Source organism: Eptesicus fuscus, chromosome 17 (genome assembly GCF_027574615.1).
Source record: "Eptesicus fuscus isolate TK198812 chromosome 17, DD_ASM_mEF_20220401, whole genome shotgun sequence".
In the NCBI taxonomy this organism is placed as follows: domain Eukaryota; kingdom Metazoa; phylum Chordata; class Mammalia; order Chiroptera; family Vespertilionidae; genus Eptesicus; species Eptesicus fuscus.
The window spans coordinates 5740673-5761324 of record NC_072489.1 but is presented as its reverse complement, the minus strand read 5'-3'; the positions used below and the strand labels follow the sequence as shown (position 1 = coordinate 5761324).

Here is a 20652-nt window from a genome sequence, read left to right as displayed (position 1 = left end):
AAATTACTGAAAGCCAGGAATTATGTGTAGCTGCTCTGGGGCCTACAAATAGGACATGTTTCCAGGTCTCTAACTTGTAGCCCTATGTGCAGCAGGGGCGAAGGGAGGGGGTGCACGTGAAAACAGTAACTTCTATACCATGTGGAAAACACTCAAGTGCAACAGAGGAGCATATACGAATGAAGCCATTTGTGCTCTAGACTCCAACCCTATTTATCTCTTCTCTCTCATCTGTTTGGGTTAGGGAAGGTTTTTTAAAAGAGGGGGCTTAGCTCTAACCGGTTTGGCTCAGTGAATAGAGTGTCGGCCTTCGGACTAAAAGGTTCGATTCTGGTCAAGGGCATGTACTTTGGTTGTGGGCACATCCCCAGTAGGAGGTGTGCAGGAGGCAGGTGGTCGATGTTTCTCTCTCATCGATGTTTCTAGCTCTCTATCCCTCTCCCTTCTTCTCTGTAAAAAATCAATAAAATATATTTTTAAAATAAAAATAATAAAAATAAAAGAGGGGGCTTAAATTCAGTCTTTCAAGAAGCTGGCCAAATAAGAAAGGAAGACGACTGGGGGGGCGGGGAGAGAATAAAGGAATGAAATGTTATTTCCCCTACATTCATGACAATAAATGGTTAACAGATGCTTACAATGCTAAGTAGTTCACGTTATGATTTTATTTAATCCTCAGTGATCCTATGAAAAAAGTACTATTATTATTTTTGTTTAATGATGAGGAAACTCAGGCCCAGAGAGATTAGAGCTGGGCCACAATTTATTACCAGGTCTTGGGATTCTAGAGCCTATATTCTTAACCAGAGGCCAACGACACATCCAGGGGTGAGGCCATACGGGCCAAACTTAGAAATGGCGACACTGAAAGATGCCACAATATTCAGAGATAGAACATAAGGTGCTTTTGGAACTATCAAATCTAAACGGGCCTCTCCCTCCTGCGGGCACGCCCGTGCCCATGCCCGAGCCTTTCCCTTCCCCCTCGCCCAGGCACATTACCATCAGCTCCCTCACTCCCAGGCTCCAGGGGCCCTTCCTTTACCTCCATAACTTGTTTCCTAAGCCCATTTCTTCTAGGGATTACTTCTTTTACCGCTGTGATTTACCCAATAAGTGTTCTCTTACAAAAAAAGAAAAAGAAAATCAAAACAAAGGCTTAACCACACTAATGGGTAAGATTTACATGTCCAATCAATTGCCTCTTTATGCTACTACTATTCAGCTGGATTTCAAAGGGATCATTAAGGCTCTCAAGAGAAAAAAATAGGTATTTGCAAGGGCGTTACTCTGAATGCATAGCTCTTCTGGCAGTAGGCAACAACACCAGCCACAGCCATGCTCACTCCACACCCTGCCAGCTCCAGTCCAAGTAGGAATGAATGTGAAGGACCTAGACCGCTAAGGAGTACCAGCAATGGGTGTGACTCAGCTCAGCTCTGAGAGAACCACCCTCCTAACAGTTCAATGCTGGCCCGATTCCTATCCAAATGACAAACTTAAGTAACCTTGACCAAACTACATTTTTTAGTATATCCCAGAGGAAAAACAAACCGTACTTAAACCCCTAATTAAGAAAAATAATATTTTAAGGTTAACAAAATGATAGGTAGAAGAAATTAAGGATCCATCAGAGAAAAAAAAATCCGCAGTATTGAGAAGAAAACCTTGCAAGTGAAAAGCGGAGATATCCTCATTTGTTTGACTACCAGGGAACGAATGATTAGCAGCTCACCCAGGAACTGACAGCCTGCACATCAAATACCGTACTTGTTACCACAGGCTCGGATTAAATGACTTTGCACAATAACTCTCACCTGTCCTTAGCAATAGCAAACAGATCATCTTCGTCGTCTTCCTCAAAGAGGCTGGTCTTTTTCACAGTCTCCTGGACCCGGCTGGGCTCGGAGTTCCTAAGTTCGCCTTTAGACCTGTCGTCAGAAGCTGAGTTGGTCTGTGAATCAGTAACATTCCACTGGTCCTTAAAATATAAAATATGTATTAAAACCCAGTGGCAATGGCGTCTAAGGAACCTGGGAAATAAAATAAAATTTGCATTCATTAGACTAAGTTGTATTTAAACTAAGTATTGCACTAAGTGTATCACACATGAAGAAAGCTCATGTCCAAGACTTTTCCTTGAACTCCAATCTAGACAGCTGGGTTCTTTGACTTCACAGACCTGCTCATGCCCTCCTCCTCCCCTGCCTGCCACGATGCTTCTCTCTAAGGTTCTGCTCTGTGTTGGGACGGGAACTTGTCTACTTTAGAGGATCATTAATTAAAGGGGATAAAGAGGAATGCTAAAAAATAAATCAAGAACTCTCAACTTTGGCCCTAGCTGGTTTTGTTCAGTGGGTAGGGCGTTGGTCTGCAGACTGAAGGATCCCTGGTTCGATTCCAGTCAAGTGCACATGCCCAGGTTGTGGGCTCAATCCCAAGTAGGGGGTGTGCAGGAGGCAATCAATCAATGATTCTCTCTCATCATTGATGTTTCGCTCTCTCTCACCCTTCCCCTTCCTCTCTGAAATCTATGAAAATATATTTTAAAAAAGAACTCTCAACATTGGGAGAAAAATATTTCAATTTAAAAATCCCAAAGCAGGCTAGAAAAAAAAAATGTATAAGCAGCTCATGTTATGCACATGAAAACACAACACAATGAGAGCCGCGAAGGACTCTTTACCACCAACAGTCTCCATGTGCACTCGGCATTTAAGAAGACCTCACCTGGCTATGCTCACCCTTCAAATCACAGAACTCTTCAGCACCTGCTTAAGTGGTCCTTCGATCTCTAGAGCCTAGAGCTTCGCAAAGCAAAGTGGGGTCCACAGCCAGTAGCAACTGTTACTTAGAATCTCAGGTTCCACCCCCGACTTTGTGAATCAGACCCGCACTCATAACCGATGCCCAGGGGACTGCTTCACATGTTATGGTTTGAGACACGCTCCTCTAGAGCAGTGGCTACATGCTAGACTCCCTAAAAGAGCTTTAGAAAATTCCAGTAACCTCTGTACCTCCAAACCAATTAGGTCAGAATCTAGCATTAGCACTCTTAGAGTTCCCCCCATGATTCCTATGGGCATGTACTGTTGAGTGTCACTGTTCTAGAACACTGGTTACCTTTATTCTGAAGTAATATTGCTCCCAGTCTTAGCTAATATTTTCATTTTCCCTGAACTACTGTGGTAATGAAAATTCCACTAATGTTTGGCCATTACTACAGGGAAAACGACTAACAATGCAAAAAAAAAAAAAAAAAAAAAAAGGAAAATACATCATAAACTCCTACGTTTGAGTAGAAAAAGCAAATTATGTTGTGTCAACTTTAAGTTGCTTTCAATAAAAACACTAACATATCTGCGATTCAGCTATCCACATCATACCCTAAGTTGCTTATGTTAAAATAAAGAAGAGCAATTATTATAATAAAGGAAGATTTTTAATGCTCAGGGTTTCTAATCCTATCTAATAAAAGAGTAATATGCAAATTGACTGTCACTCCGAGACACAAGATGGCCACCCCCATGTGGACACAAGATGGCCACCACAAGATAGCCTGCAGGGGAGGACAGTTGTGGGCAGTTAGGGGTGACAAGGCCAGCAGAGGAGGGCAGTTGGGGGAGACCAGGCCAGCAAGGGAGGGCAGTTGGGGGAGACCCAGGCCTGCAGGGAAGGGCATTTGGGAGGGACCAGGCCTGCAGGGGAGGGCAGTTGTGGGTGATCAGGCAAGGAGGGAGGGCAGTTAGGGGTGACTGGGCTGTCAGAGGAGGGCAGTTGGGGGAGACCAGGCCTGAAGGGGAGAGCAGTTGGTGGGGACCCAGGCCTGCAGGGGAGGGCAGTTGTGGGCGATTAGGACAGCAGGGAGGGCAGTTAGGGGTGACCGGGCCAGCAGAGGAGGGCAGTTGGGGGGGACCAGGTCTGCAGGGGAGAGCAGCTGTGGGCGATCAGGCCAGCAGGGAGGGCAGTTAGGGGCAATTGGGCCAGCCAGGGAGCAGTTGGGCATCGATCAGGCTGGCAGGGGAGTGGTTAGGGGGTGATCAGGCTGGCAGGCAGAAGTGGTTAGGGGCAATCAGGCAGAGGCAGCCGAGCAGTTGGGAGCCAGCAGTCCTGGATTGTGAGAGGGATGTCTGACCACCCGTTTATCTCGGACATCCCTCAAGGGGTCCCAGATTGGAGAGGGTGCAGGCTGGGCTGAGGAACACACCTCCCCCTGCTCCCTGAGCACGAATTTTGTGCACCGGGCCTCTAGTCCTATATAATAAAAGGTTAATATGCAAATAGACAGAACAGGGGAACAACCAGTCACTATGATGTGCGCTGACCACCAGAGGGCGCGCAGGGAACGTGGTGGGCATCAGCTACAACGGGATGGTGGAGATGAGCAGGGGCACCAGACCAAGGCAGGGCGACGGTCGCTGTCATCGGGTCGAGCTTCTGGTGATTACTGAAAATTCTTAGCTCCCACGCGCTGCAGTCCCACCTGGCGCTTGCACCTGCTGCCAGCCCTGGCACTGCCCTGATCTCTCGGCACCATCAGCAGGTGCAAGTGGCGGCTGCTGGTCCCGATCGCCCCTAAGGGCTTCTCTACCTCCCCCTGCTCGTGAGGGGTGATCAGGGCAGCAGCCACCGCTCTCACCCGCTGCTGGCACCGGCTCCAATTGCTCTGTGGGTGCAAGTGGGCCGGTGCCATCAGTGCATGGGAGCAGAGGTGGCGGGAGCAGGGCTGCCAGCAGACAGGGAACCAGGGGGCACAGCGGGAGGGGCTGGGGATGGCGCGGAGGATGGGCTGAGACCCGCCTCTTTGCCCATCGCAGCCTTGCAACCCACAGTTCCTTTCAAGGTGCACGAATTCATGCACTGGGCCCCCAGTATCATATTTAAAGTCTTTTTCTGTCCTGCTAAATCTGAACAGTAGCTAAACAATATTCACTACTGGTTTTGTTAATATGTATCTAGAGAGTGAACAGAAATGTTGTTAAGACTCTAACAAAAAAGGAGTTGAAGTTGCATAGGATGTTCTTACCATGTCTAGATGTATGTTCTTGATTAATGAAACATAGTGATCATGTAATAAGATAAAATAAGACCTCACTCATTTGAATTAGCATTATTATTATTTGAGGGCCATACTTTATTTCTAACCCTTTTAAAAAAGATGCCCTTTAGTTTAATATACTGGACTAAATATCTTTTTTCAAGTGCTGCAAACAGTCTCTAGTGGCTGAACTTCACTAGACATAAAGCAGGTGGAGAAAGAAAATGCTCAGGACAGCTGCAACTCTTACTCCAGCAGTGCCCGCTCCTGCGGGGAGACTTCCCACCCACCTCCTCATCGCTGCTGAACAGCAAGGCAGACGCTTTCTTTTTGGGGGGCTCAGAGAGTTTTGCTTTCTCTTGGCTCAGAGTTGGTAGAGATGATGCTTGCTTCTTGGCAGCTGTAGCCCCAAAAAGATCCTAGAAAAACAAATGGCAGAAGAGTATGACAACTTTATACATGTAAAACAAAAAACTTACGATATTCTCATGTCAAATTGCTAGAGAATAAATCTCTAGTCAGGTACAAAATAGACATGCTCCACAAAAATGTCACAAAATAGACATTTTGGGGGGAGGGAATCACAAAATTCTAGTAAACCCCACTTGTCTCACATATAAGCCTACAACAACAGTCTTTAATAGTCTCTCAGTTACTCTCCATCCACAAAGGGAAACATTCCACGGAACCCAAGGCGGACACCTGGGAGGGGGCAGTAGAGGGAGTGACGTGAGGCAAGGTCACAGAAACAGGAGGACACGTGGCTGCACCCGGCAGGTAGGCCCTCTGGCTTCTAAGGAGGCCATGGCCGCACCTGCCGGGAGAGCAGGACAGCGCCTGCACAGCCAGCAATCTGCACCTTTCTTTCTATGAATTACAAACTGGAGCAATGGATAAAAGCAGAGAACACAGAGCTTTCTCCACTCCTTTACACACCTGGGACAGAGGGAAGGAACGACTGGGATTTCTGGTTAATCTTAAAGGATAATACAAACTTAAGAAATAGTTTACTAAATAAAATCACTGACCCACAAAGAGCCGACTCTTATAGGTTCAAAGGCGTTTGTAAATTTTTGTATCATCACGCACTCCAGAGGTGCATATTAAGTTCCCTTTATTTAGATAAGAATAACAAAACCATCAGAGGGCCTGAGCCGGAGTCAGAGAGAAACAGCCTTAAGAGTGTACACAGCAGGTGAACAGTCCGAAATGTCAAGATCGATAAAGGGAGCCTGAAAAGAGAGTGCGGGAAGGCAGGCACGGCATCCAGTAGGGATACACATTTACGGCGCACTTCTGTGCCAGACATGGTGCCAGTGGCTGCACAGTTGTGTCAGCTGTCACAATGAGCCCACATACCATTAAGCCATGAGATACAGAAGGTCAAGTTACTTGACCGAGGCCCCTGACTTGCAAGTGGTGGAGCTAGGACATGAACGCAGAGGTCTGAGGCCAGGCCGAGGAGCTGAGCATCGCACAGAACTGCGTAAGGATGAAGGTTCGCTTGGTCTTCCCTCTGACTTCCCCACTCGCTCTCATCCAGGGTGGGAAAGAAAAGCAAGGTGAGGAGGACACGGCTGCCTTTAACTGCAACATTCTTGTAGGTCACTGGGTATAACAGGTCCTTCCTCTAAAAAGCATATCCTGCCCTAGCCAGTTTGGCTCAGTGGATAGAGTGTCGGCCTGTGGACTGAAGGGTCCTGGGTTTGATTCAGGTCAAGGGCACATGCCTGGGTTGCGGGCTCCATCCCCAGTAGGGGGCGTGCAGGAGGCAGCCAATCAATGATTCTCTCTCATCATTGATGTTCTCTCTCTCTCTCCCTCCCCCTTCCTCGCTGAAATAAAAAATATATATATTAAAAAGCATTTCCCAAGGCAGGCTTTTAAAGTGAAATCTACAAAGCCTTCCATAAAAGCTGGATCAAGAATCTAATGTCCTTCCCATTGTATAGCTAAGAGAACTTAAGAAAGGATCGCTGGAGAGCATTATGCTAAGTGAAATAAGTCAGTCAGAGAAAGATAAATATCACATGATCTCACTCATCTATGGGAAATAATAAACAACATAAACTGATGAACAAAAACAGATCCTGAGACAGGGAAGCATCGATCAGACTGTCAAACCTCAGAGGGAAGGTAGGGGAGGGTGGGGGTAAGAGGGAGAGATTAACCAAAGGACTTGCATGCATGCATATAAGCCTAACCAATGGACACAGACAACAGGGGGGTGAGGGGATGAGTGGGGGGGGAAGGTAATGTGGGGATGAGGACACATATGTAATACCTTAATCGATAAAGAAATTTTAAAAAAATTTTTTAAAAAAAGGATCGCTGAAATAAAAACCAAAATAGTTTTGTTAGAGAAGTCTGTCAGATGGCTTGACTGCTTCCCCATCACCCTGATCTACTGACTGAACCTCTGGCCATAAAGCTAACATCAGCAACAGTTTCCTAATAATAAAAAAAGTTGATTATCTTTTGTTTACCTCTTCATCTTCATCATCAAAAAGCAAGACTGACGTGGGGAGTTTGCTAGGCAGGAGAGATGCATCTTTTGACTTGCTCACATTTTGAGAAGAAAACAAATCCTGTTGGATCAAGATTAAAGTTCCTGGTGAACAAGATCCATAGTTTTAAAGCATTGGTTACATATGAAACACGAACGACTATGCCCCCGCAGCTGCAGTGGTCCAGGTCTTTGTCAAACAGGAGCTCGCCGAGCCCGTCCTGGAGGAACACACATCCGAGTGCCCTGCCCCGCACGCAACACTAACGCCTGGCTGCGAAGAGGAAGAGACCACGCAACTCCAGGCGCCTCACTGCCCAGGGTTTTGGGTACCCCACTCGCTCTGGCTTGGCCTCCCACAGGGACGACTCTAGGCAAGGGGAAAGTTTCCATCAATCTCCTATCATGCTAAAAATAAGCATGACTTCCTTTTTCTGTCCAAAGAATAAGAGGGATTAAACAGATTCCTTAATGGGAACAGAAGCCAGGTTCCCAAATTACTGTATCTATGACTACTTTATTTAGTAACAAATAAGAGTATAATATTTGCTACTCTTATAAAAGTACTTTATTATTTCTTTTAAATAAGTACATATTCAATTTTTATTTTTAAGTGTTTGGTATTCTATTTGAACTACAGTAGATGATGCAAACTATTAAAAAATATGGTAGATTTGAAGAAAATTTCAAAATGTTAACCTGTAATGCAAAGAAAGATCTGCACACTGAGCTGCATGAATTTAACATAAAACAGAACAACTGTTCCTTAGAGAAGAAACTTCAACACACAAGAGGCCAGACAGTTAAATGGGACAAGAACGTAAGTTTCTGAGACCTTTTCAGATAAACTTCTCGTTATGGAATCAATGTGCACTCCTCCGATACAGGCCTAAGAGGCTCACTAACTGAGAAGAGCGCAACTCAGTCCAGTGGTTCTCGCCTGGGACCCACGGCGCCCACGGGTCTGTTTAGGGAGAAGAGGCCTCACAGGGTGAGTTCCGGGCCTCCTATCCTCTTACACACTGGGAGGATTCACTTAAGGAAAGGGCTCTGTTGCTTTTAAATTAAACAAGGAAATAAACCAAAACAAAGAACAAAAGCAAATTTCAATGCCCTGGCTTTGGACCCCTGACTAACATCTTCCTTGGGGTTGGAAAAAGTGCTTTTCCATTTCCTCAAACACATCCCTACACTTGGGCGAGCTGGAGCTCCACACCTGAGACAGAGCAGGAGTACCGAACCCGCCCTTCTGGTCCAAGGCCCATCTGCTCTGCTTTACTTCACGTCCCCGCACCCTGGCAGGACCCGTAAAAACAATCTACGATGCTGCACATGGAACAGAGCGTTCAGTGGTGGTTTTAAAAACCTGCCTGGCCCTAGCCGGTTTGGCTCAGTGAACAGAGCGTCGGTGTGTGGACTGAAGGGTCCCGGGTTCGATTCCAGACAAGGACACATGCCCAGGTTGCTGGCTCAAACCCCAGTGGGGAGGGTGCGGGGAGCAACTGATCAATGATTCTCTCTCATCATTGATGTTTCTCTCTCCCCCTCTCTGAAATCAATAACAATATATTTAAAAATAATAATAAAAATAAAAAGCTGCCTGGCTCTGGCTAATGGCTCAGTTGGTTGGAGTGCTGTTCCATACACCAAAAAGGTTGTGGGTTCGATTCCCAGTCAGGACACATACCTAAGTTACAGATCCCTAGTCGGTGCACATATGGGAGGCAAATGATCGGTATTTCTAACAAGGATGTCTCTCTCCCTCTCTCAAAATCAATAAAATATATCCTTGAGTGAGGATTAAAAAAGAACCTGTCTGAACATTATTTTATATTCCTACCATCAAGAAGTGGAGTCTGTGTCCCTACCCTGGAACTTGGGCGGGCCTTTGTGATTGCCGCAACAGAATGCAGCACAAGTGGCAACACCGGCTTCCAGGCCAGGGGACAGAAAGCAGTACGGTCTCAGGGCAGCTCCCAGGACTCGCACTTTGAAGCTCTGGGCCACCACGTAAGAAGCCGATTTCCCAGAAGCTGCCGTGCTGGAGACGGCACAGAGGGTGCCTGTGCCCCCAGAGCCCCCGCTATCCGAGTCTCTCCCGCCCAGGCACCAGAACCAGGGAGCCGATTCTCAGCGCAGCCACCTTCACACTAGGAACCACGTGACCCTAAATAAAAAGTGTCTAGCTGAGCCAAGTCAACTTCTAGAACCATAAGAGGTAATAAAACTTACTGATTTTTTAAATATTTTTATTGATTTCAGAGAGGAAGAGAGAGGGAGAGAGAGATGGAAACATCAATGATGAGAGAGAATCACTGACTGCCTCCTGCACGTCCCACACTGGGGATAGAGCCCGCAACCCAGGCATGTGCCCTTGACCGGAATCAAACCCGGAACCCTTCATCCCCAGTCTGGGCCAAACTGGCTAGGCCTTATTGACGTTTTAAGTGTCTAAGCTTTGGAGCAATTTATTTCATAGCAATAAGTAATGGAACACCTTTTAAGTCACTAAACATGCACACACGTTTTCTTTTTTCATGTAGTTGACAATTCTTTGACGGCTGACCAAGTGCCAATCACTAGTGTAGGTATTAGTGATAAGGGTGGGAACATTCTGTCCTCACAGAGCTTTCTAGTTGGGACAGAGACAACGCATGAGTAGATGTGAAATGTCACCTGGCAAAATATACTGTGGAGAACGGTGAAACAGAAGAGAAGCTCTGGAATGGTGTGGTGTGTGCTGCCGAACCTGCGATTATGCCAAGGGTCATCGGGGGAGGCCTCACAGGGAACTGGGGAAAGTGGACGCTAGCCATGTGAATTCTGGGAAGAACATTCCAGAGGGGCAGGAGCCAGCGCAAAGATCTGAAAGTGGGAGCTCAGGATCAGACCAGAGTGTGAGGCCCCATTATGAATTTTGGCTGATTCCGATCTTCTGTCCATTGGACACGAGTGAAGTACAACCCCCCAAGGTTTCATTTGTATCTAATGGTAACCACTCTACTCACAAAAAGCTGTATGTTCATCCTGGCCATTAGTGCAAAGTAACCACTAGAGGTTAACTCTAAGTTTACAGAATCCAAACTTAAATACAAATTTCTGCCACATGCACATATTTTTCTGTGAAGGGGACCGATTATGGCCATTACATTCTCATACAGGTCTCTGATCCCCTAAAAGCCTGGCCTAAAATTCGTTCTCAAAGGACCGAGGCCTGTGGGAGTCAGAAGCAGCACTGACGCCTCAAGAGCTCGTGCTACTCCACTGAAAAGGGGCTTCCAGGCGCGTGCCTGGAGGACTGAGGCTGTCTGCACACAGTGCCGGCCGCAAACTGTGACCAGCCACCAGGTAAAAAGCTGTGCCAGGATGCCCATCACTTCATCACTAAGCCCACATTTTAGTGAGAATACCAAAAAAGGAAACAGTGTGTAGATTTCCATTCCGGTACAAGTTAAGTACCTCACTGCATTGAAGGTCAGCAAATAGCCTAAAATTTGAGCATTCTGAAGACAGAGTATTATCCTCCCAGAAGATGCGCAGGATTCAAACCCAAGAGTGAAAACTATTGTACATATATTGCTTTCCAAACACTGTATTCCCTGGCCGGCTGGCTCTGTTAGAGCCTCATCCTGATACACCAAGGTTGTAGGTTTGATCCCTGGTCGGAGCACATACAAGAGGCAACCAATGAATGCATAAATAAGTGGAACAACAAATCAATGTTTGTTTCTCTCTCTCAAATCAATAAATTTTTAAAAAGGGACCATGTATTCTCAAGAGATTAATTTCAAAGAAAGAACTAAGGGATATAATAAAAAGTCTTGTACCTCTACTGAGAAAATTGATTCAGAAATAGTTTCAAATGTGATATCCATGGACTAATTCCCAGAACTAAAAAATAATTCCTTACCTCAGTGTCTTCCTCATCTGAAAATAAACCTTTTTGAGTCTTTGTTTCTGACAAGGGCTTAAGGTTTTTGTTGGAAGGCAGGGTAACCTTTGTTGGGGGAAAAAAAGTTGAGAGTTAACAAACAACATGCCTGGAAATGAGAGTGTATTCAATCATTCATTCACAAAACGTACTGAGTCTCTGCTAGAATAAAGCAGCTTGGGCTTATATCAAGTTCATACAAACAATTAACTCAAAATGAGAAGTGTCCTGAGAAAGAGTTTCCAAACTGGTTAAGTTAGGAAAGAGGAAAGAAACAGTTCCTTGATAAATTTCTCAGGACAGACAAGGCCTAGCTATGGGATATGTCTACTAGTAGGTACAGCAAGGACATTCCAGGCAGAGAGTCCATGTGAGGAGACAAGAGCAAGAGAAAAGCAGCGGGCACACCTGGAGGATCAGAGAGTAGGGCCGGCTGCCCACCTCATAAAGCACACAGTGGGACGGGCACAGCTGGAGCCAGCATAGGAAGGGCCGCCCTAGGAGCATGCCAGGTTCTGAATGCTGGGACCTAGGTGGTCGCCAGGGGGAAGGTCAGGGTTCATAGCAAAGACATGGCACGAGATGTGCTTTAGAAAGGTCAAGGAGTGAGGACAGCAAAGGAAGGGGAAGCAGCCAGAGGAGCTTAAAGACTGAGAGGGATGCATCCCACTGGCCAAACATAGGTCAATAATATAACCTATGAGCATCAAAAACAGCTACGATGCCCACAGATTATAACACATCCATGGTCCTACAGTGATACTAAAAAAGCAGGAAAGGAGGAGAAAATGCTCTTCTGTTCAGAAGAATGCCAGCAAAGAAATGCAAGAATTAGAAAAACATTATTTTGTACCTCCTAACACAATGACTGGTTCAGGTAAAAGATCATCAGTGTAGCCCTGGCTGGTGTTGCTCAGTGGTTAGTGTCAACTCATGCACCAAAGGGTTCAGGTTTGATTTCCAGTCAAGGACAGGTAATTAGGTTGCAGGTTCAATGCCGGCCCCAGTCAGGCACGTGCAGGAGGCAACCAATCCATGTGTCTCTCTCACATCGGTGTTTCTCTCTTTCTCCCCCTTCTTCCCTCCCTTCCACTTTCTCTAAAACTCAATGGAAAAAGTATCCTTGTGTGAGGATTTAAATCCTATCTAATAAAGGGTAATATGCAAATTAACCATCACACCGTCACAAAGATGGCGGTGCCCATAGCCACAAGATGGCGGCGCCCAGTCCTCCCAGCCCTGCCGGAGTCCCCCAGTCCCAGGGGAGTGGGGGTGGGGGGCAGCAGCTGAGAGCGGGCAGCGTGAGCAGCCTGGTGGAATGCTTGCTTCATTGCTGTGGTGACGAGGCAAGCATTCTGCGCCTGGCCACAGATGGGCCTCTGGGCCGCAGAGAGCCTCTGGGCAATGGGCACAGAGCAGCCAGGCCCTGCAGAGAGCTACTGGCACACGGATTCATGCGCAGGGCTACTAGTAAAAAAATAAAAAAGATCATCAATGGATGTCAAAACAACTGGTAAGGCAAAATCCTAACAACGGCTGAATCTTGGTGGCAGGTCTTTGGGTGTTCGCTGTACTTCCTTCAACTTTCTGAAGTGCACTGTAAACGTGAAAGAAACAATACTTCCCCTCTGGGTTCCATGTGAATTAACAAGATGTCCCACATCAACACTGCTATGTTCAGTCTTCCCTCTTGCTCACCTTTTCTTCCACTCTTGCTTTATTTTCATCTGTCTGATTCACAGTAGCTTCTGGCAAACTCACTGCTTGCTCCTTGAACAGATCTCCTTCTTCCTCATCAAAGATGTTGGCAGTGGATTTGATTTTGTCTTTAAAATATATCACAGCACAAAATTACAGTAAGGTAAAATATCCCATCATGAAATTCACAGATTAAAAACTCCTCACAAAGAATAAATTTAGGAAGTATGTTATTTCTTAGTTATGAAGAAATATTAAGAGGACTAGATTGGAATTTTTCAAAAAATAGAACAGCAGCTCAAATGAAACACAGGATAGACAGTTTAACCATGTGGTTTACACACTGATCCAAGCAAGAGCAGCCGATGCTTACAGTAGCTTGGACTGACATAAAAGTAAAGAGAGACCTACAGAAAGATCATTTAAAAGTCCATCACTCTAGTCCTGGACGGTGTGGCTCAGTTGGTTGAGCGTTGTCCCATGCACCAAAAGGTTGCTTGTTTAAATTCCGGTCAGGGCACATGCCTGGATGGCAGGCTTGATCCCCAGGAGGGTGTGTGCAGGAGGCAGCCGACACATGTTTCTCTCTCCCTCTCCCTCTCTCTAAAATCATTTTTTAAAATTCCCCTATTAAAAAAAGTCAATCACTCTAGGAAGCTGAGAAATGAAGGTCAGCTCTTGCTTTTAAAAAATCAAATTATATAAAAGCAAATACTGAAGTCTTCCCCATAACTCTACCTTCCCACCCAAACACAACAGCCATTGGAAGTAGGGTATATATATGCTTCTAATTCTCCCAAAGGATATACTAATGTATTAACTCTAGGCATTCACAAATAAGGCTAAAAATGATAGCATAATTTGTTGTTGTTTTTTTTTCACACTTTTTTTAAATTAAGGTATTATATATGTACATATCTTACCATTGTCCCCTCCCCAACCCCACACCCATACATGCCCTCATCCCCCAGAGTTTTGTGTCCATTGGTTATGCTTATATGCATGCATTCAAGTCCTTTGGTTGATCTCTTATCTCCCCCACCTCTCCCTAACCTTCCCCCTATAATTTGACATTCTGTTTGATGCTAATAGCATAATTTGAACAACACATCTTACAATTTGCATTTTTCAATTAACGTACCTTGGCTATCTTGCCATGTCAACATACAAAGACCTCATTCTTTTTAGCAGGTTCACGAAACTCCACTGAATGGAAGGGCCATAATTCACCCTATTGATGAATATCTGGGTGGTTTCCAGCCTCACTCCCACAAGCACTGCTGCACTGAATGAGCTGTGTGTGGCTGAAATGAGGGCACTGACTCATCAATGGTCCAGGACAGCAGCAGCTGACCAAGAAAGGGGCATCAACTTGTTTGTGATTCCACATCAGTTCTCAATGACATCCACCACAGCAAGCATGTCAAACTCGCGGCCCACAATGAATATTTTTGCAGCCCAACCAATATAACGGTATGTAAGAAACATTTTAATAAAAATTTCCTAATTTTTACAATATCCTGTTATACATAATTATTAATAACGAACTACAACGTTCGCTAATGACTGATGACTATAATCGTGTTGCATTCATTTCCCTTACGCGCCTTACATGTAGGCACACCATTTCTCTCCACTAATACTAGCAGCGAATATTTTAGCAGCTGATTGCCACATCATTAGTCTTGTACTGACTTGTTTGGTGTGTGCAACAGGAAATATTTCGCTTTCGGAGAACAAGAAAAATAGGCTTATTTGCATTATGCTTATTAATTTGTGCAGTTATTCAGTGTCTGGTAAGTTAACGTTCAAGAAAAAATATTAATTTTTATTAAAATGTTCTATTATTTTATGTTAATGATTACTCATTTATTTCAGCCCTTTGTATTCATCATGTCTCTATGGAAATAAACCTACGTTTCTATGAAAATTGAAGCTTTTGTTTTCTTGCGGCCCACATAAACTTAAACCTTGTTTATTTGGCCCGTGTTAGCCTTGAGTTTGACATGCTTGCTCTACAGTGAGAGACCGCCCATGCCACGAGGAACTACGGCCTGCATTCACTGCCATTTCAGGTGGCCTAGATCTGAGTGGATTATGCATCCGTTTGCACTCTTTCTACAATAAAAAAGAATTATTTCTCTCACTTTCTGCTTCTACCCTTACCTTCCACACCTCCCACTGAAAAGGGAGCTTGTGCAACTCACAGACCAGCAATCTCTGTGCACCAGGGAACTGGTTAGAAGTGCAGAATCGCAGACCCCATCCTACATTCCCTGAATCTGAACCTGCATTATGATGACAAACTCAGAAGATCATCTGCACTTTAAAGACCTGATTTAAAGTGATTTCATGAACATGCGGCTTAAATTTGACGGGAGAAGACAGAGAGCTGAAGTGGCCACGGGGCTGGAAACCCTGTCATACAGGAAAAGTCAAGGTTACATGGGCTTTTGGGAGCAAAAGGAGAAGCTGGGAAATAAACAGGTAGCTTGGCATTCTGTTTGGAGTTTACTAAGGACTGCTGGAAGAAAGTGTGATTCCGAAGGTGAGGACTAAAATTCTAAGGAAGATTCCTAGCAATTAGTTTTCAAAGCGGAAAAGATGGGTTCATAAAATAGAGACCTCCAAGGTACTGTAACCACAAAAGCAGAGATGAAACAACTCTATGACAGGATTGTTGGGGACGGGTTCTGATCCTACAAGAACTATGAACTAGAGGAGCTTCATGCCTTTTTAGGTCAATATTATTTTCCTGGCAAAATCCAAAAACAGGCTGGAACCAGCACCTGTCTGGGAGGGTTTGCTACAAGACGCTGCAAAAAAGTCATCGTCGTCGTCCTCATCAAAGAGGCCAGTGGGTGGGAGGTACAAGCGCTTCCCTGGAGTGGGCTGCTTGGGCTCCTTCGGTGACGGAGCAGACGCTGCACCCAACACGTCAGTGTCCCCTATGGGTAGAAACAAGAAAGCCGGCTATGAGCCAGTGTGGGTGGGCCTTCTGACCCTACAGAAAAAAACACCACTACCACCACCAAGACCTTTTCGTTTCAGTGCACCCACTAAATACAGGAACAGGACCCCATAACTTCCATCCTTTTCTGCAATGGATGTCCCATAATGCAGAACCACCCGGTCACTCAAACATAAACAGATCCAACGTCTAAGAGGATAGGAGCGAGCCCCAGTGAATGAGCTCTTTCTGTAAGCTGCTCCATGCCTCCTGAAGCTCCTTCTACTCCCCAGTCTGCCCTCAGAAAAGGGCAATTTTAAAAGTGACAAAATAATTCTTATATAGTTTCTAAAAAACAAACCCTACAATGATACCTAAGAATACAGAAACTGCTCCAGCTGGAATTTTCTTTCCGGGTTTGGAGGATGAAGACACTAAAATGAAAAGAATGAGATAACCATTTCAACAAAGAAAGTAACCTTTCTTGTTAAATGCACCTTCCTAGAATATGTGCAACACAATGAATAGCTACTAAAAGGCCCATTAAAGCTAACTTTTCCCAAAAGAGTCATGTTAAAATTCCTTAGTATCTTCTCTACTGACGACTACTTTCTTTGTACTAATGCATTCTCAGCGGTGACTGCCATGGAAAATCACTGTGACTGGGCAGACGGGGGTGGCTGGAGAAGCCAAGGAAATGCAGAGCAGTGGGGGCAGGGGCAGAGCAAGCGGGCTCCTCCACAGTGCCCTCCACCCATTCCTGTTTGTGAGCAGGAACAAGGAAAAACAGCAAAAAGTCTAGACATCAGAAAAAAAATGAAGACAATACCAGGAACAAAGGAAAGAGGCAAGTCACCGAGGCCAAAAATTGGAGAGCAGGAGCGACGACAGTCAAGGCAGCATCGTAGCCAGCCTCAAATCCAACAACTTGTGGCCTGAGGAGACCAGCTGCTTAAAATAACTAACTCCCAGCCCCCAAGAACGACCACAGATGTAAAGGAATACAGTCTGTAAGTTTTTAAATTTTTTTGTGCGCTTTTTAGAAAGTCCAGATTATAATGCACACTCGGCTAGGGAATTACTGATCTCAATTTCCACGTAGAATTTTAGGAATGTTTCTTTGAATTAAGTTGGTTAAATTAAAATGTCCTCAATACTGATAGAGATTCATAAAATCAAACAGGAAAATACTCAATAGGCAAAATTGTGATGTGGGTTTATAGATGGTACTCTGTTTTTTCTAAGGCAAGAATCAGTGCAAATAAACTACTTTCAACTAGACCAGTGGTCGGCAAACTGCGGCTCGCGAGCCACATGCAGCTCTCGAGCCGCGGTTTGCCTCTCTGTTGACTAATGAGTTTGCCGGCCACTGGGATAGGGGCTTAATCACAAGGAACAACAACAACCTGTAATTATTGGAATCGAGAGTCTAGATCAAGGCAAACACAAGCTTCTTGTCTAACGGAACACAGGTTTGGGAACACCGGCCGGGCTCCCGCCGCCTAACGGGAAGTGAGCAGTTTGGGAAATCTTACAAAGAAGCACAGGAGCCTCAGTCCAAGCTCACCTTTGTTAGCAGCAGCTCCAGCTTCTTGGCTCCGAGGGGCTTCCACGAAGAGGTCACTCTGGTTGTAACATGGACACAACAGAATTCAAAAGAGCAGTGGCATTTAAGGCTTTCAAAAGAAAAGTACCTTGTCAAGTTTAAAGATACATATGTACTGTTTTGCCAGAAAATCAGTTCCAAAGTGAAGATCATGGCAAAATCAGACCCTTAAATAAGTTAGGTCTATCCAAATATGGAAGAAGAATAGAGAGATAAGCCCTAGCTGATTTGGCTCAGGGGATAGAGCGTCAGCCTGTGGACTGAAGGGTCCCGGGTTCCATTCTGGCCAAGGGCACATGCCAAGGTTGTGGGCTCGATCCCCAGTAGGGGGCGTGCAGGAGGCAGCCGATCAATGATTCTCTTTATCATTGGTGTTTTTATCTCTCTCTCCTCTCTTCCTCTCTGAAATCAATAAAAATATAATAATAAATAAATAAATAAAAGATTTAAGTAAAAATTTTTTAAAAAGAACAGAGATAAGAAACTACTGCCAATCAAGTAAATTGTTCACTATTAAAACTCTCCCATCCTCTCCCCACCTAACAAAGGGCACCAGGGTACAACCTTTCTCTTGTGGTTCTTAGTCCAAAATCTCGCCAAATATAAAAGCAGAAGCAACTTCCAACTAAGAAACCATCTTTTCCCCTCAAGGAACCAAGTGTATTTCGTCCACGACACAGCTATGGAGCGCTTCAGTTAGCAATGACTCACCTCCTCATCCTCATCATCAAAAAGCCCCTTCCCTCCACTGAACAGGCCGCCTCGAGAGCCAAATGGCGAGAAGTCCTCGTCGGTCAGCTTGGGGGGTGTGAACAAGTTATCTTCTTCATCTAGCAAACAGGAAGGAAGGTTTTGCAGGGAGAGTTTAAGCCGGGGCTGGAACTCAAATTCCAGAGGTCAGCCTTTACAACTTCTCCAAAAGTGGCATGAAGTTTACCTAACCGTATATAACACGGGGTATTTGAATGCCAGCAATCTGAGAAATTTCCAACAAAACCTCATTAAACAGTCCACTAAATTCCTTCCAAGGCTCTCTAGGTTCCCACCTCAAGTCTGTAAACCTCTGGAGCAGGTAAGTTCTGTACTTGATCCTCTTCATCTACATTTACTTCTTCTGAAGCAAGTATATCATTCAATTGCTATTCAAGACCCATCCTACCAAGAATTTGAGGGAAGGGGCAGACTACACACCAACACATTACTGTTTAATATAAAAGCGCCTCATATATTCTTTGTTTAAAAAATGCTAGAGTTCCCTTGTTTTTATACTTCTAGAGAATTCCAGAAAGACAGCTACAAATTCTAGCAAATCCAATCTTCAAAGCATTTTTCCTCCCCATCCATCTCTCCTCCAAAAGCATGCTTTAACATGCCTAAAAACACGAATGGAGAGACAGACCACATTTGTTAAGCATTTAAAGTGCACTTCGTGAATTATGTAACATTCCTGAGTTAAGAGAAACCTAAAAAAACAGAATTGGGTGATGTTAGAAAATGGCAGCATGAGAGGTCTCCTTAATCTCTCCCCTTAGAGTTTCAACAATTTGACCAGCCATAATTCAGCAAAGGATTCCTTGTTCAATGCACAAATACATCTGAGAGATCATGCATTAAAACTTCTAAAGGTGGGCAAATGGGAGCAAATCAAGAAGGTGGGAAAAGAAGAGAGCTAAGATGATGCCAAAGACACAGCCCAGAGCTCACAGCCCTGAGGTCTCTTCAGGACTCAGCCCAAAAAGAGGAAAAAGAATCAAGTTGCCACTGGCACTCCCTTCAGCCAGGAGGAGCAGAGAGACACCGTGCGCTTTCCTGCAGGAGTGGTCTGTAGGAGCTGCAGCTGAACACAGTGGCCTGGCAGGAATGAAGCACAGAGGCAGTCCTGGTTGTCTGGCAATCGGCATTCAAGACAGAGAAACCAAGCCGTGGAGCCTGGCTGCCTCCCTTTACCCTCCCACAGCTGGCAGCAGGCCCCAGAAGAAGCTGTAGAAGTGAGTGTCTGGTGCAGAGTACATTGTCTGCAAACCAGAGAACCTGTACTACAGAAACATGTTCCCCCTTAGCAACAGGTGCACTCTGCGACTCACCCCAGTGCCAGGTGCAGATACACAGGGAGGCTGCTGAGGTCTGCCAGTCACCATTACAGGACAGCAAAGCAACAAAGGCAGCAGCCAGCTTCCCTAGCTCACCCTACCCCCACCCATCGCAGCTGCACTACTGGCAGCATCTGGGGACAGGGGACAGCACTGGGATTTCACCCACCACATCCTTCATGGGATTGGTCCCCTGAGACCCAGGCAATCTGAACAGAGATGGCACCCACCTTCCCAGGAAACACAGGACATTTTCCACCACCCCACAGAGATATGAAAAGCAAGAGTAGTGCAAGAGAACTAAATAACTTGTGCTTCAAGGTCACCTAGAGAACAATAGGAAGGTTTCTTATCAATGTACTGGAGAAGTGCCACCCATACATCAATGCCTAGACAGCAAAGAAATCCATCAAATACCATGAATAACCGAGGTCATGAGGCAGCTCAGGAAGAAAATGAAAAATCTCCAGAAAATAAACTTAAAGGCGTGGAGATATGTAATTTAAATGACAGAGAATTCAAGATTGCAGTTCTACAAAAGTTAAGTGAGTTACAGGAAAACACAGACAGGCAGTTTAACGAACTCAGAAATAGGATCAATAAACAAAACAAGTACTTTGCAAAAGAGACCGCAACTTTCAAAAAGAACCAAATACAAATTCTGGAGGTGATGAACTCAATAAGAGATAAAGAATAAACTAGTGGGCTTAGGAAAACAGAGCTGAACAGATGAAGGAAAGAATTAGTGATATCAAAGATAGAAATCTAGAAATGACACAGAGAGAAGAGAGACTTGAGCATAAAAAAAAAAAAAAAGAAAGAAAGCACTCTAC

The 20652-nt window shown here is 45.0% G+C and overlaps 1 protein-coding gene across 5 annotated transcripts in view; it reads right to left on the bottom strand.

Moving 5' to 3' along the window:
* The window catches only part of LOC103292836 (WASH complex subunit 2A), a 69802-nt gene that overhangs the window by 22764 nt on the left and 26386 nt on the right, over positions 1–20652 (bottom strand). For all 5 annotated transcript variants that reach the window (XM_054728627.1, XM_054728630.1, XM_054728629.1 and 2 more), the window contains exons 12-20: positions 18441–18559; positions 17691–17748; positions 16498–16557; positions 15963–16121; positions 13174–13301; positions 11455–11541; positions 7525–7626; positions 5329–5457; positions 1818–1981 (exon numbers count right to left, since the gene is read on the bottom strand). In XM_054728627.1, the coding sequence (XP_054584602.1) occupies positions 1818–1981; positions 5329–5457; positions 7525–7626; positions 11455–11541; positions 13174–13301; positions 15963–16121; positions 16498–16557; positions 17691–17748; positions 18441–18559 (1006 nt within the window). The remainder of the gene's footprint in view (positions 1–1817; positions 1982–5328; positions 5458–7524; positions 7627–11454; positions 11542–13173; positions 13302–15962; positions 16122–16497; positions 16558–17690; positions 17749–18440; positions 18560–20652) is intronic.